This window comes from Dipodomys ordii, unplaced genomic scaffold, assembly GCF_000151885.1.
Source record: "Dipodomys ordii isolate 6190 unplaced genomic scaffold, Dord_2.0 Scaffold59, whole genome shotgun sequence".
Taxonomy (NCBI): Eukaryota; Metazoa; Chordata; class Mammalia; order Rodentia; family Heteromyidae; genus Dipodomys; species Dipodomys ordii.
Window position 1 is genome coordinate 9,259,761 of NW_012267275.1, and position 17,416 is coordinate 9,277,176.

The 17,416-nt window shown below is 37.2% G+C and overlaps 1 protein-coding gene across 1 annotated transcript in view; it reads right to left on the reverse strand.

The window, feature by feature from the left end:
• Nucleotides 1-5,427: 5,427 nt before the first annotated feature.
• LOC105989802 overlaps nt 5,428-17,416 on the reverse strand; it is a 107,288-nt gene continuing 95,299 nt past the window's right edge. The window contains exons 10-11 of the mRNA XM_013022018.1: nt 8,963-9,098; nt 5,428-7,661 (exon numbers count right to left, since the gene is read on the reverse strand). Coding sequence (XP_012877472.1) covers nt 7,562-7,661; nt 8,963-9,098 — 236 coding nt within the window. The 3' untranslated portion in view covers nt 5,428-7,561. The remainder of the gene's footprint in view (nt 7,662-8,962; nt 9,099-17,416) is intronic.

The following is a 17,416-nucleotide window of genomic DNA, read 5'->3' on the forward strand; positions in this document are numbered from 1 at the left end:
GGTGCTGTGGCTCAAGTGGTAGTGTGCTAACCTTGAGCACAGAGAGGCTCAGGAACAGAGCCCAGGCCCTGAGTTCAAGCCCCAGGACCTGCTAAAAATGTTTCTCAATTGCAAATTTGAGCAATGATATTTTAATAGCCATTTCTTGTAGAAATTCTACACTTAGCAAAAAATTAAAGCTAGACCAATGTCTATTTTTTGTATGACTGTTTCACATTGACTTTCATCATGCCTCTCATCCTAGTTTACCTTTGTGATATCATGAAGCCTAGGATTTCTAGCTCATCTTCATTCCTAGCCTCATTTTCATTCTTAATGTCAGTATATTAGTCAGTCTAAGTCATTTTCCAGGTATTCTTGGTACCCGGGTATTCTTACTCTTCTGATCTAAAAATTCACTTTCATCTGCAAACTCTTTTCAGTTGTTTACTTGTTTTTTTTTGCTCCAACAGAAATATGGCTATTCTGAAAGTGTTTTCTTTTCTTCATAGCTTAATAGATGGATTTTTCCTGCTCATGCTAATAATATTACGTTTCTCTCTCCTAATATGCTGGCTATTTTCTTCCCTGCATTTAACATCTTTTATACTTACTTCATTTCCTTATTGTATTGAGCATTTACTGCTCGATTTCTCCACTAGATCAGTTCCTCAATGAGAATGGAAATTTTGTCTACAAGATTAATATTCTCCGGTGTTTGGCATGTGAGGAGGATGTTAAATGAATGAATGATGATAGAGGCTAAAAGTTGAATTCATTTTTATAAATGAAACAACTTTTGGCTAAATATATTGTTGCAGTAGTCCTAATGTTTATCAGATAAGCTTATGACTTAAGAATTGGGTAATGGCCTATCCTTACTGTTACTGGTATTTATAAGAAAAAAATAAGTTCCGCATAGGCTTGTCTACATTTATTTTATGTGGTTTCTCAAGCATTTAGATTTTAAAGTAGGATATAATGGAGTGCTTTTCTTGTTTGATATGACATATTTGTTCATTCTCAGTGAAATGTGGAAAATTTCATCTCTCTAGCAATGTGCTTATTACTATCGACAATCTTCTTTGATAGAACTGATACATGTGATTCTACTCATGTGGATACAAATGCAATATATTCCCAAATTAAAAATATAACAGATATGAATGGGCAAAAGGATGCTATAGGGGGAATTAGGAATTTGCTTTTGTTTTTCTTTTTTTTTTTTTTAGTGATACTTCTCTTTTCAGGTATGGAAGACCTTCCAAAGACATTTTTGTTCAATTAAAACACGGTCATGAAAAAATTTAAAGTATCTGTGCTACTTCAAAACTTATAAATTTATATTTTCTGAAAGAAGGATCAACACATACTTGTATTTCTTTGAAAGATCAGGAAGATATTCTCATCATAATAATGAAAATGAAAACAAAATAATCAATACATCTAGGGCGAAAGCTTTAAATAACTAATTCATGACATATTCTGGAAGAAGTAAGGCTTTTTAAAACTATATTGGTCCAATAGATATGAGATTTCATAGCCAATTAACCCTTCAGAGGAAGAGGAAAGAAGCCAGAATGAAAAGTTTATGTGAGACTAGTAGAAAGCTATTGGGCCATGCTGTCTTATATTTTTGCAGAGACCCGAATAGAAAATTTCTAGTCATAAAGTTTGAGCTCATTTTACAGCATAGATCATTTCAAAACAAAGTCATAATTATAGTGACAACAACTGAATAGACTCACTGGGCAATATATTTTATTTATATCTACAGGTTGAGAAATGCACTGAAGCATGAGGATAAGCATGTATAATCAGTTGGAAAGATGGAGAGGGCGATTTTAACAAAGTCAAGGATTTGGTGTGGTTCACTGACATTTGCCCAAGTGGGCTCCTGTTTCAAACTCACGTTGACAACATAACACTTCATTGCTTTGCGGCCAATTCTACATAATAACCTAGTTCTATTAAGGATCAAGTTTTCAATTCTGTGTTATTTGAACTATACCTACCTTATCTTGTCTTATAATTGCAATTGGAGATCACTATACCTTCCTTATAATCTCAAACTACATTATAGTAGCCTTTTATAGCTATACAATAATTGTAGTTATCTTAAGAGCTTAGAGGAGGCAATATTTCCTCAAAAGGTTTTACTAAAGCAAACTAATTTTGAAATCTATTAATTGGATCTAAAAGTGAAAGTATAAAAGTGAAAGTGATAAAATTAAAGTCAGATGACTTTGCTCAGGCAATATGGCAAATTGATGTGAGAGCTAGAATCAGTATCACAAGCATACCAGGAGTGGATTGTGGTTGCATTCATTGTGTGTAATGTGTACAAAAGTCTTGTATCATCTTCAGGCATTCATTGAACAAGAAACTCATTGACAAAAAAAAAACACTAAAAAAGTCAATTTACTTTTGAGGTACTAAGGTTTGAACTCAGATTTTTGTACTTGTTAGGTAGGTGTTATACCACTTGAACCATATTCCCAGCCCAAATTGGAATTACTTTCATGAGAATTATTTGATGTGAAGATCTCCTTTACACCATTAACATGAGTAAGTAGGATAAAATTTCAATAGTCAACTTCTTAAAGACTGAATATTTTGGAACCTCAAACAAATATAGAGTAAGGGCCACAGAGCTTCCAAATCTAATTTTTAAAAATAATGTGTCCTCTTCCTACCTTCTTGGTCATGTGTAATTACTTTCTTCATTTGTTGGCCTTGGGATTGAAAGAGAGAATATTTTCTCTCACAGGGATGTGGGCCTGATAAAATAGTGACTCAAAACCTTCATCAAATGATATATTTCTATTTATGGAAGAGGAAGCAGAGAATACCAATTTGTGCATCATTCATAAAGTACTATAGGTCCTTCTTTGCTTAGGTCATTCCATGTTTATATTTATTGTTTCAATATAATCATTAATTGTATCTTATCTTAAAAGTGTCAGGTTTAGAAATTTTGTGGTTACCCTAGCACTTCAAGCCCTTGATGAGAAGTAAAAGAAGCACAACTTGAGCTATTTAGATACGATTTCTGGTCCCATTATTCAAGTCAAGAGGCTTACCTTTCAAGTATTTGGTATAAGGGATAGAGTTTACCTTCATGAAAAACTATGAACTATAAATGTTCTTGTCTTTCATCTTTGAAAAGGAAGAAACTGCCTTTCTGAAGCTGGGTCTCTGGTATGAAATGCTACCCACCCTTAGTATGGTTGCTAGGCAGAGTAGCTAATCTAACATAGTGATCACAAGTTAGTTGTAATAAAGACTGTTTTCCTATCTTCTGTGAGTACGCAGGTTAAGCAATATTTATGTGTGAATGTTGATAAGATACTATGACTATCAGTGAAATTTAATACTAACAATTCATGCTGTAGACTGACATCAATTTTCAGGAAGGAAGAAAATAAAGCAAAAGGAGTAAGAGGAGCAGAACATTAAAAGATACTTTGAACCTGGTGCTGGTGGCTCATACCTATAAAGTTAGCTGCTTAGATGGCTGAAATACAGAGAATCACAGTTAAAGCTAGCTCAAGAAAAAATATGACAGATACAATCTCCAAATAGTTTGCAAAATGTGGGGCTGGAGATGTGGGTAGAGTAGTAGAGCACCAATCAAGAAAGCAAACCAAGAAAAAGTGACCCCTAGATTTCAAATCCCATTACTGCCAACCCCCCCCCCGAAAATGAAAAAAATAAATCAACAACAACAAAAACCTCACAAAGATATTTTGAGTTCCTTCTTATCCTCCAATCCCTGCTCAGGCTGCACCTGAGGGGCAAGTCACCATTTCCTAAAATTATCAGTCCTCAAAGTCTTAATTCAACCTAGAATCTAGACTCAAAATCAGTCAATTCATATTTTATTTGTAATATCACATCAGAAAATAGAATTCATTATTGTTTGGAGGCAAGGAAGTTACCAAGGAAATTTTGTTATGCTCTGCAGTGAGAAAAATAAGAAAATTGATTACTTTTAGTATCCTCTTTTTTAAGAGAGACAATGATTGTGCTCTTAATATTTTTATGTCTTTAGTATTTTTAGATGTTTTTAATATTTGCATATTAATTTACCTTCCCTGAAAAACCCATGTGCAGAAGAGTCTAGGGATTTTCCTTGTACTGTCCTCAGTGTTAGCAGATGAAGCAAAACAGGAAGGGCAGGGAAGAAAACACTGCTAGGTGCTGCAGGGACCCTGCGAGCACATTTTGGCCTCAAGCTAGGGCTTCTAGGAATACTGATGGAAAGGCTTTCAAGCTTACTAAAGAGCTGAGCTAGCAAAATTTTGCAATCTGTAGACTGGATAATCTCTTAGGTTTCAAGTAGTTTTGAGATATATGACCCAGAAAGCCTGAAATCCTTCTTGGACTTCTCTCTTGGGTCTTGTTAAAACAGAATCTCTGACAAATCTATCTTCCATCCTTTCCACCTGCAGGAAGTGGGGTGAAGAAGACAGGATACACTTTTTCTCTGCATCTGTTCATAGAGATGTAAAGTCAAGTCTGTATATGAGCTAATGATATTTAAAAAGTCAAGTGTAGGGTTCACTGGGACTATACATTGTTCAGTACTTGGTACTTCTTGTTATTGATTTTTTTTTCTTTTGGTACTGGTCCTGGAGTTTGAACTCAGGGCCTATGTGCTGTCCCTGAGCTTTCTGCTTAGAGGTTAAAGCTCTACTATTTCAGCCACTGCTCTACTTTAAAAAAAAATGCTGGTCCTGGGGCTCAAACTCTGGGCTTGGGTGCTCTCCCTCAGCTTCTTTCTGCTCAAGGCTAGTGCTCTACCATGTGAGCCTCAGTGCCACTTCCAGCTTTTTCTGTGATTTTTTGGAGATAAGAGTCTCACAACTTTCCTGCCTAGGCTGGCTTTGAACTGAGATCCTCAGATCTAAGTCTCCTGAGTAGAAGCCATTGGAATCCAACTCAATGAAACTTTATAAAGGTACAAGGCAGTTTTATGAAGAAACTAAAGAATGTTCAAGTAAGCTACTTAAGGTTATTAGCAAAAAGTAGCTGAGCTGAAATTTTAACTCGGATTCACTTCTGCAGATCTTTATTGTTATTATAAAGATGACGTACAGAGGGATTACAGTTACATAAGTCAGGTAAAGAGTACATTTATTTTTTTAAAAAATAAGTTTTTTATTGTGAAAATACTGTACAGAGGTGTTCAGTTACAGTTACATGAGCAAGTTACATGTTGCCTCCACTTTTGTTTTCCCCCTACCATCCCTTTCCTCCCACCTCTTCAACTGTGGGGCTGGGAAGGTGGCTCAGTGGTAGAGTGCTTGCCTTGCATATAGGAGGCCCTGGGTTTGATTCCTCAGTACCACATAAGCAAAAAAAGCCAGAAGTGGTGCTGTGGCTCGAGTGGTAGAGCTGAAGAGCTGAGGGAAAGCGCCCAGGCCCAGAGTTCAGGCCCCACAACTGACAAAAAAAGTACATTTCTTTTTGCACAATATAACCCCTTCCCTTGTTCTCTTCCAGTGGAGCTCTTCTCGATTTGTCAAATGGCTAACCCTAAAATGTGCAGACATTTAATCCATTTGTATACTATTTATTTTACTTTTCTCTCCTTCTAATGTCTAATAGATATGCAAACCTGGTAGATCTTGGAAAATGTTCTTAGTCTTAGAACGTTTTTTTGACTCCTATCTCTGAGGATCACATACAAGTTACGAACCTTCTCCACATAAAAATGCTTTCCCACCAACATTTTTGCATACTATCTAAGATTGTTAAGATCATCTGACCCTTCCAGACATAACAACTGTAGTTTGGGGCACTGCCTCTACAGTTAAGAGTTCATAGTATTCATATTTAAGCAATTTATATGAGTGTTTGATTTGGAGAAAACCGCATTCACATTTAACGGAGGTATTTGCATTTGTTTTCTCCTTCAGGGGAGAGCTCTGTGTCAGTGTTACAGTTGGCTCTGGTCATTCACTGGCTGCCTGGAAACAGCACAGTTTGTACATTCCATGGCAAGTCTCCAGAAAGGCAGAGAACACTGCTAGGGAGTGGAGGTTTGATGACCACCTCCCCCTCCCCTGGTTCTGACATGAACATTACTGCTGCTGCTGCTGTTGAAAGACCTCATTATTAACACAGCAGATACTGGGAGAACAAAGGGACCATTTTTTTTAGAACAGAGGTCTATCTGTTGATGTTCATTGAATATTTTCTGGTTATGGTATTAAGTTGGTCGGGGTATTGCAGCATGTCTTTTTGGCCTGAGTTCATACAGGCAGCTTTCTCTTAAAGCATGAATGAAGGAGCACATCCTCAGACTCAATACTCCTTTATCTGATACAAGCTTTCACCATTTTTTTTTTGAGAGCATCACATTCTTTCTGGCAAAGAAGAATTAACGAATATAAAAATGGCATGAATTTTGATACCTTTTCACATTTAAAGCTGTCTGGAAAAGAAAATAATCTAAGCAACCATAAAATGTTCTTATGAGATGACAGAAATATAAGCATAGTCTATTGGCCCAATTCTCAGCTGGAAATGGCAACTATTAAACAATTTGCTAGTGGTTGGTGTTGTTGTCTCTCTGAAACCATTCCAGATTTTCTTGGGCACAATGAGCAGAGAACACAGGACAGAGAGACAAAGACCTGAGTTTAGTTCTAATCCTACCATTAACAACCTGGTGATCTCCAATAGGCCATTACCTCTCTGAGCCTAAGCTATCAAGAAGAAAAGTTGAGCTCTAGGGTCCTAGTGAGTTCTACAGCACTATCATTTTATAAAAAGACAAGATTTCTTTCATTTTATGTGAGTTTTTCTAGAGTCCTTGAATCTTGCAACTGAACCACTTGAAATCTGTGATCCATATTCCAAATGCATCACTAACTCCTGGTTACACATCCAGATTGTTCCACTGAGAAATGAAGCCATGTTATAACATTTCTTTTGAATCAATAAGTTTTGTATTCAGGCTCAAGAGAAGTGCATTCCTGATTTACATTGTGTATGCAGTGTAACAGAAATTCAGGAAGTCAATCCCATTTCTGAGTCTTCTCCAGTAAATTTAATCCAATTTCTTATCTTAATTGTTTCTCTAGCAATGATTTGTATTATTTTCCTTACTCTGAAGAGTTCTAGGAGGCACTTGATACTGTTTATTGGAAAATGGCCTGTTAGGCTGAAATATTCCTACTCATGATTTCAGTCATTTCATTTCCACTATCTTGAATTTGTCAAGAATCCTATATTCCAGGCATTCTAGAAAGCTTGAACAGAACATCTTACAAACAATGTGAAACGCAAAACAAAATAAGTAGCTTTCACTGTATTTACACTTTAAAAGATGCAAGTAGAGCATTCACTATATTTTGATGGTAAACACATATAGTCTGATGGAGAAATATGGGAAGTGAAATGCTTGATAATTATACTGGATATTGGTGCCTTGGTTCAAAAAATTATAATTGTATCACAAAGTTGTAACAATAAAGAGATATTCCTTTGAAAATCTCTATCTTATGACATTGAATAGAAGCATTTTGTTTCTTCTTACAGGTTTGTGGTGAACTCATGGAGCCTTTCTCTTTCACATTCTGGTCTCCTCTAGAGGTCGATTCATGAAGTCCTGAATAGCCTCATGCAAAGGAAGCCATTTTTTGATAGATGCCTTCAGAGCTGTAATCCAGCTACATTGAAAAAAAAGAGCCACATTGCATTAAACATGGGAGACTATGGGAATGTCAATCTGACAAAATCCTTTCATTTATTTTCTAACAGAGTCCCTGGATTATTAGTTTGAAATTAAGAGTATAAAGCATGCTCAGATTATGTATTGAATAAGAAGGTAAAATAGCATATGTGGGATTCATACTGGTAATGATTAAATTTGTTCATGTAAATAACAAGATCTACAATTAATATGATGCTTATAAATACTGAGTAATGAAGCTATAAAGTTTTAAAATTATTAATATTTTATTGTTTCTGCTTGACATTAAAGTTTATTTGATCACATTTATAATAATCAAATATTTTCATATGGGAAAATATGTCTGGGTTAAATTCTGGAAACCACAACAAATTCTCCACTTAAGGATCCTTTCTTCTCCCTTCCTTTCATTTTCTTAAACAATGTTTTACAAAACATATCTATATAACATTGATTTCAAGAAAAAATCTTAATTAGAAAACACCACTATCTTGGCTTTGTTGTCTCATGCCCAAAAACCTAGCTATTCAGGAAGCTGAGATCTGAGGATCTCAGTTTGAAGCCAACAGGAGCATGCAAGTCCATCAAATTCTTAACTCCAATCAGCCACCCAAAAGCTGTGGAGCTGTGACTCAAGTGGTAGAGCACCTTAAGCAAAAACACTCAGGGACAGTGCCCAGACCCTGAGTTCAAGTCTCAGGACCAGCAAAAAACCAAGCAAAGAACAAAATGCCCCCCACTAACAATGACCAACTGATTTAACCAGGAATATCTCCAGCAGGATGTCTCAGAAATACTGAGGTTTATGCTTTGTTATTCTTCAAGTGGGAAAGTTGCTTTAGGGATAAATGTGAGCATCTTGTGGATCCAGAGTTCCATGCACTGTGACACTTCCCTATTATTCCATTGAAATATTTATCAAGCAGCTCAATATTGTTTCTTACTGATAAGGTGGCGTGTAACAGTCAGACCCACCTGTTATACCTCCCAGATAATTTTGAGAGTGGAGTTAACTCTGATAACTTTTTCTGGTATGCTAGCAGGAATCTTACATGCCAATTCTTAGGAAGAATTGGGATTACTTTATCTCCAGAAACATCATCTGAGGAAGCATCAAAAGACAAAAAACTCTAGAACACATCACCTATGGAGACTGGAAAGGGAAGGAAGGGTTTAAGGGAAGATGTGGAGCTGGATCATAAGGATAAGAGTTTGCCAAGAATCCTATTAAGACGGATAAAAGAGAGAGAGAGAGAGATAGGAAGAACCTTGCCTTACCGCTGGTTTTCGGTTTCATTTTCTGCACAGAAATAAAAAGTCTTGAACTCTTCTGATGAGGGTTTGAGTTCAATTACCGCTTGTTTGAAGCCATGGGTTTGTTCACTGACCCTATAACCATGGAGATATAGGCCTCCTAAAATGTGAAAAGAAATAATGAATGAAGAAAAAAATGAAAAGAAGAAACTGTAAAGAGCAGAAGTTTAAAAGGTGACAAGGAAAATTTGAATGTGAAGGAATCCCCCGTTCATGCTTCAGTAGCCTCATTTTACAGGTGAAGAAACTGAGACTTCAAAAGAAGACGCAGGCAACTAGCAATTAGTATCAAGCCTGGCATTGGTTTCCACTTGTGCAATTTTCTTACTGCAGGATCAAAATTTAGCTTTCTGTGATGAGCTTTTTTTTTGCTCAGACTATACATCTTACACTTAAAAAGAAATTCAGTATCAAAGTATGATTGTTAGAGGGAAATTAAGTTGTATTTGCTGGGGCAGAATCACTAAAGCATTCTTCCTGAAGAATGATGGAGATTGCTGTCAGATTCTAAAAGCCAAAACATATCCTGCCTTCTTTGTGCATATGCAAAGTACATTCATAAAAGGAACCCAAGGAATGATATGAAAAAGACAACTATAATTAGCCATGAGACTAGTTGATTTACTTGAAAAATAAGAATTGCCTTCCTGAATCTATGTTCATGGTTATACTGTATGTACTTGGCCTGGATTTTATTTCCTTTTTGTTTTTTTAGAGGCCAGAAGAATCTCGGTATACCACAAGGCTCTGAAATATCCACACATTTTGTAACTTATGGTGTCTATGCTCAGTGCAGCCTGACCTAGGAATCATGGATGAACATCTGGCTCATGGGTCATATGAGACCCATGAACTTATCTGGTACATGATAGGACAGACACATATGCTTCTGACTGGCTGCCTGTCAGTATCTGCCTGTTTTGATACTTTTGTATGGCTCCTGAAAGTTATACATATCCAAATAGCCCTTGGCAGAACAAAGGGCCCATATCCCTGCCAGGTAATATTAGTATTTAAAGATATTTAAAGATTTCTGTTTACTCTTATTCTCATTCCCTAATTACTTCCAGGAGCCACTGGACTGTACCATAATAACAAAAGCAAAAAACAGAAACAAACTCTTGAAGACAAGTGCAGTGACCCATGCTGCTTATCCCAGATACTTCAGTGACTAGGATCTGCAGGATCGTAATTCAAGGTTAGTCCAGGCAAAAAAGTTAAGATCTCAACTAATAAGCTAGGCTGAGAGTAATCCTAGTATACAAGAAGCTATAGTTAAGAGGATTGACTTCAGAAGATGGCGCTCTTTGGGAAAAGAGTGTGAGAGTCTGCCTGAAAAAAACAACAACTAAAAAAAAAAAAAAAAGACTGGAGGGGTAGCTCAAGTGGTAGAGCATCTGCCTAGCATGTGCAAGACCCACAATTAATAACCCAGCGTTGCCAAAAAATAAAATCTGTTGAATCATTTTCCTCCCTCTGTCAATAGCTGATCTGTAAGTTGTCCCCTTTGAAAATGGCTGACTTTATTTTTTCTGGTTACATTCAGCACTCAGTGCACTGTCAGGATGATGTGAATTTTCTTTTAAAACAGAACAATTGGTTTCTGGATTTTAAAAATTAGGGGAAAACCCTTTCTAATTCTGGAGGGGTTAGATGTAATATTAACTTCCCCTTTAATTCCATTTAAAATGAGTCTATTTTAGAATATCTTAGCATTCATTTTAGAAGTGGACAGATTTTGCACCCCTGGTAGACTTCAATAATATGTTGTTTATCAAAACCACAGTGATAGATCCTTGAGATATATAGGGATGGAGAGATAAATATTTATTTAATTATATTTTATTTATTATATTTATTTATGTTTTATTATATTTTATATTTATTTATATATTATGTATATTTTTTGCCAGTCCTGAGGCTTGAACTCAGGGCCCAAGCTCTGTCCCTGAGTCTGTCTGTGCTCAAGGCTAGCACTCTACCACTTGAACCACAGTTCCACTTCTGGCTTTTTCTGTTTATGTGGTACTGAGGAATCAAACCCTAGGCAATGCTAGGCAAGCACTCTACCCCTAAGCCACATTCCCAGCCCACAAGGTAAATATTTATAATAACCTTATTGTAGTCCAATTTACACATCATCAAACATATCCAGCTGTTTAGTTTATATCATGGAGTTGTGCAATCATAACCATAGTAAAATTCTAGAATATTTTCCTCACTTCAAGAAGAAATAGCATGTCCCCAGCTGTCTTCTGTGGTTCCTGGTGCTAGACAATATACTTACCTGTTAATGAAATGCCATAGTTACTCTTCTGTCTAAATTCTTTGCCTTAACAATAGCACAAGCCTCTGCCTGCTGTTGCATTCATTTGTAGACCTTTCTTATTTCTTTCAGGTCCTTTTTAATATATCTCAACAAGTATTATCACCTTTTTCTACCTATCATTCTTGAGAATAGATGTAAGGTTTTGCTTAATAAGGTCTTCCATAAACAACAAAGGTTTTTGACCTATTTTCTGATCAGTGGTATAAGTGATTGCTGGTAAAGACAGCCAGTTATAACCAACTCCAGTACCTCATTTGAGGCAATTTTACTGGTTTGGGCTTTCTCTTACTGGATTCTGAACAAGTGTTAGAAAGCCAACATAGCCCAGTGTCAGTGTTTGACACCTGTAATCTTAGCTACCTAGGAGGCTAAGATCTGAGTATCTCAGTTCAAATCCAGCTCCAAAAGAAATGTCTGTGAGAGTGAGACTCTTATTTCCAACTAACCACCAGAAAGCTAGAAATGGAGTTATGGCTCAAATGGTAGAGCAAGAACCTAAGCCCTGAAGAACCAGGCCCTGAATTCAAGCCCCCGTACACATCCACCCCTAACCACCCCTGACACACAAAGAGAAATACAATGAAAGAAAGAAAGGAAGGAAGAAAGAAGAAAGAAAGAAAATAAGTAAGAAAGAAAGAAAGGAAAAAGAAAGAAGGAAAGGAAGAAGGAAGGAAGGAAGGAAGGAAACAAAGAAAGTACAATGTTAGCTGAATTATGAATCCTATTTATTACAATATTGTAAAACATGTCTTTCTGAGACATGTTTTAGACTTGTGATTTATTAAAAAACAATAGTCAACAGTCACAATTTGTTACTCCCAACTTTTGCTAAGAGAGATAAAGGGGGGGGCGGGGAATGTTCTCAAGTGTGTGGTGAATGACAAAGCCCTTCAGGCACATATAAAGGCACTTCACTGAGGCGCTTCTGGAATCCTCACAGTGGCTTCCTAATGTGAGCAGGCGCATGAGAGCCCGCAATGCATATTGTGTAAGTGCTAACACTTCTTGTGACAGCGAGGAAAGCCTTCCGGGAACCGAAGAGGCTATTTCTCTAACTCCCACATTACATGCCAGAGTGTATTTCTGTAGCTGAAAGTACAAAGTGGGTTTGATGTCTAATCTGGCTATTACAGGAACCCAGGGTTGGGCTGTCTCCCTTCACATTTCTTACCTCCCTTTGCTGCACTTAGTAGTCTCTTAGCATTGTAGGTGACGCTTTAAAAAAATATGTCAGGCCAATAATACTACAGATCCCTTCAGAAATAGGAAATAGATGTGTTTTCCCACATCTCAAATAAGAACATAAAGTAATGGACTAAAATATTATTTAAAAAATATATAAATTAGCAAAGCAACTAGGATGCTACAGACAGGAGGCCAAGTGAAGTGGTGATATCAGAAGCTTGTCTCTCAAGAACAAAGCAGAGATTTGCAAGCACAAAAATATTGGAAAAGAAGCACCATTTTTGTATATGCTGTTTCTGAGATTCTGAACATAAAATGGACTGTTTGATAAGTAAGTACTTATACAGGAAATTAACATTTTGTTTCAGGACTTTTATAAATTTCAGCTATAATAAAAAAATGTAACAAATGCAGATCTCCTCCCACTTTCATGTCATTGCTAAAACGTTTTGTGAAATAACATGATGTACCTTGATGTTTCTATTCGATTAAATTCTACATGTTTTTCAAATATTAATTATAACCTACTGCATTGATTGCATGATTCACGGAGCATTCTGAAAAGCACTGGTGTAAATGGTAAGCAAGACCTTCTTCAAGGTTATGACCTTCACAAGATGGGAAAATAAAGAACCAGAACATTGTGGGTGGGATGTGAAGAGCCAGGCAGATTTTATACAAGTAATGGAACAGCTACAGGTTAGAACAGTTTGAAATTCATTTACTTATCATTAACTAGAAGAATTAAGAAGAGTACTGGAACTCTGTGTAATCCTTATGAATGCAATAAGCATTCACATTTCATGCATATTAAAATGACTAATTTAAATTGAGCATCTTAGTGTCTGTAATGGCCATGCCTTAGTATAGGCTCAGCCACTCTCAATAAATTTACTTCTGCTTTATAATTTCTGTGACTTTTATGATAGATGGACTGGATAGACCCTGGCTAATTCAGTGTGCTGATGTCTGGAGTGGAGTGAATAGGCTCACAGCATTACCAGTGCTGCTTGAAAAAGAGAAATTTTAGCTGGATCCCAGTGTCTCACTCCTGTATCTCCAGCTATTCAGGAAGCTAAAACTCTGAGTATCACAGTTTAAGGTCAGCCCAGGCAGAAGGGTACATGAGACTCCAATTTCCACAATAACCAATTAAAAAGCTGGGGTGAAGGCATGACTCCAGTGGCAGAGCATCAGCTGAGTTGGCAAGAGAAATAAGCCTAAGACCTTGAGCTCAAACTTCATTATCAGAAAAAAAAGAAGTTTCTGCTAATATGCACTACACATTGCCCATGACAGAGTTTGGACGCACGATCCAGACAGCATTTGTTCCCACGATGTCTCTAACCAATTCTTAGGTCATTATTGCCATATTAGTTAACTTCTCTGTTTTTCATCCACAATGAGGAATAATAATAATAATAGGTATTTTGTAAAAATTAGACTTAGGAAAGGAGCATTAAATGCTTATGATACTACTCAACACATAGCAAACTTCCAATATATATGCTAATTTTTGTCCTGCATTTTCCCTTTTAATAGCATGTAAAGGTAGCATGTAAAGAACTCTAAATTCAGAACACTGAAATTCATATATTCTAGCCTCCTGGATATGAGTGTGGCTCAGCAAGGTTCTTCGTGAGAGGGTAGAGAATGGGTATGCCTCCACTTGGACTTGGTTTCATTACACTGAATCACTGTCTGTGAATACCAGGCTGGAGTAAGATTCAGGTTAAAATGCATAAAGGATTGAGCTAAACTCTTGGAGGAAGAATACAAATCCTAGATTAAAATTCTTTTTTTTTTTTTGCCAGTCATGGGGCCTGAACTCTGGGTCTGGGTGCTGTCCCTCAGCTCTTCAGCTCAAGGCTAGTGCTCTACCACTTGAGCCACAGCGCCACTTTCGGCTTTTTTTTTTCTTTTTGCTTATGTGGTGCTGAGGAATCGAACCCAGGGCCTCAGGCATGCAAGGCAAGGACTCTACCACTGAGCCACCTTCCCAGCCCCTAGATTAAAATTCTTATGGCTCTTACAAAGCTATCTCAATTTTGAAGAAAGGTTCAGCTATTATACCCAAGAGATCTTTCCTCTGCACTCAGCACTGGTCAATAGGTGGGAAAGGAAATGCAATGAAATTTGCTTTCTGGAGCAAGTTGCCTGTACAGTCAAATAGCATTCAGAGGAGAGTAAAAAAACATAGAAAGAACAACCAGAACGTAGGACTTAATTTTAGAATATGGCCTACATCTAAATTTTATGTTTGATTTTCAGAAAACAAATCTTCTGATCTATGTTGATTAAGAGATTTAATCCACATGTGGACAGGCTGTAAAACTGAGACTATGTGAAGGCAGGAATATTCAAGAAGTAAACTTGGGAAAGACGGGTATGCAATATTGTTGCTATTAATCACAGTGTTTATGTTTTTAAGGGAAGAATGTAAAAGAGACTAAAATGAGATAATTTCTTACAGTTGAAAAAGGGTGATATAACTTCTGGTCATGCATGAGGTTGATCAAGTTCTAGATTTGCTTTTGAATTTGCTGTGCAATCTTCTAATCTTTATTACTGAATGAACACATGAAAAACTTCATAATTTACACATGCAGTAAGTAGTGCAGAACATTTGAATGTTGAAATATTTATTCCAGCATTCATTTATTGTTTCATTTAGTGTTTATGAGATAAAGCCATTTCTAATGTAAACGATTCCTTAGAAAAGCCAAAGATAGAGCTGGGTGTCAGTGGCTCACACCTGTAATCCTAGCTACTCAGGAGGCTGAGATCTGAGGATTGCAGTTCAAAGCCAGCCTGGGCAGGAAAAATCCATGAGACTCCAATAAACCACTCAGAAAACCGGAAGTCGTGCTGTGGCTCAAGTGGTAGAGCCTTGAGCTGAAGAGCTGAGGGACAGCACCCAGGCCCAGAGTTCAAGCCCTGTGACCAACAACAACAACAAAAGGCCAAAGATATCCCTTGTGAGATAAAATACCAAGTGATAATTGTCACAGTACAGGTAAGCTCAGAAAATTGAAACCTACTTGTGGGACTATCTGGGATTGTTTTATAGCAGAGATAAAGTGCATCTGAACAAACATTTGAGAACAACTTATACTGAGAGTTCAGTAGGTATGCAAGGATTTTGAGGAAATAAAGTAATACCAACAAAGGTATAGGAGGTGGTCACAGAGATGGCTGTGCTAAGAAAATAGATTATCTGGGCTGGGAAGGTGGCTCAGTGGTAGAGCGTTTGCCTTGCATACTTGAGGCCCTGGGTTCGATTCCTCAGCACCACAAAAGCAAAAAGAAAAAAACCGGAAGTGGCATTGTGGCTCAAGTGGTAGAGCACTAGCCATGAGCTGAAGAGCTGAGGGACAGCGCCCAGGCCCAGAGTTCAGGCCCCACAAACAGTCCCCCCCCAAAATAAAATAAAATAAAAAGAAACTAGATTATCCATTACGTTGGTGGAGTGCAGGGAGCTTTTACCCAGCAGTGAAAGCTAAAGCCTGATACAGGGGCTGTTGGGCAGAGATCATGTACCCTCTAAGAGTAATTAGGAAGCAACCATAGGAGGTTCTGGAAGGAGGTTTTCAATGAAAAGGAGGTTTTTTCCCCCCCTACTTATCAATATTTTTTTAAAATTTAAATTCTGTCTTCACCATGAACTAGCCAGGAGATCAATGACTTGAATGTACAAAGCAGCATCTTCTAAGCCTGTAGATGAAATTATAACTTACCTTTGAGGTTCTTTTAAAAATGAAAAGCAAGTGTAAGTAAAACATGTAGCTGAGTAACCATGCAAGAGTCTACCTCATTAAATTGCAGTGGATGCTTCAGCCACTCATATTTTCAGGCCATGTAATCATAGCAATCTGCATGCAGCTCTGTAAGTAGGGCATTCCTATCCTAACAGAGTACCCCTTGACCTTTAGGAACAAGAGAAGCCATCTAATCATTACTATTTTTAACTCTTGGAATCAGAAACAGTCTCTGAACCCTAGGGGGTTTGGAAGTACTTTATCAACTTTTCCATTCGGAGAAGTCTGTGAATTCAATCTTTAAACATTTCCTTTCTATCTATGGAAACAGTCTCTTGAAATTTAGCTTAATTGATCTAACAATGAAGAGATCAGAATTTTGTAATGGTACTCTGTAATAAGAGTCCTAGTCAATGACTACTTCGGAAGTTAGATTACTTTGTCTTGATTTTTAGCCTGGCCACAGCTGCTTACATGGGTGATATAAGATGCATAGACACAGCCTGTTCTCTAAGTGTGAGGGTGTGGTGCCTTTCTTTTCATAGTAGTATGATAATCTGAGTCACATTTTAGAATGAAAGTCTGATTGAACAAGGGAGAGTCATTGGATTGTTCATCCTGAGTGATAAAAAATGGCCTTCCAATGACGCTCATGTTATACCTCCTGCAGACTTCTGAAATTCAACATTGTCAACAAATTAAGAGGCTGAGGTCTGAGAATCGTGGTTCAAAGCCAGCCCGGGCAGGAAAGTCCATGAAACTCTTATCTCCAATAAACCACCAGAAAACTGTAAGTCGCACTGTGGCTCAAGTGATAGAACACTCGCCTTGAGCTGAGGGACAGCACTCAGGCTCAGAGTTCAAGCCCCACGACTGACCAAAAAAAAAAAAAAATTGTCAAGAAATGTCTCCTTCCCACCTGACATGTCTACCTAGCTCAATTAAACATAAGCATGAATGACTAAAATAGAAATTAGATGAGTCATATTTCATGGCGATTACAACTGGTAATTAAGGATTATTCATATGACAAAAAAAATCAAAGATAAATCTTGTGCTGGTGGCTCATGCCTGTATTACCAACTTCTCAGTAGGCTGAGACTCACCAAATAAATTAGAAACCAGACTTGAAGAACAGTCTGTGAG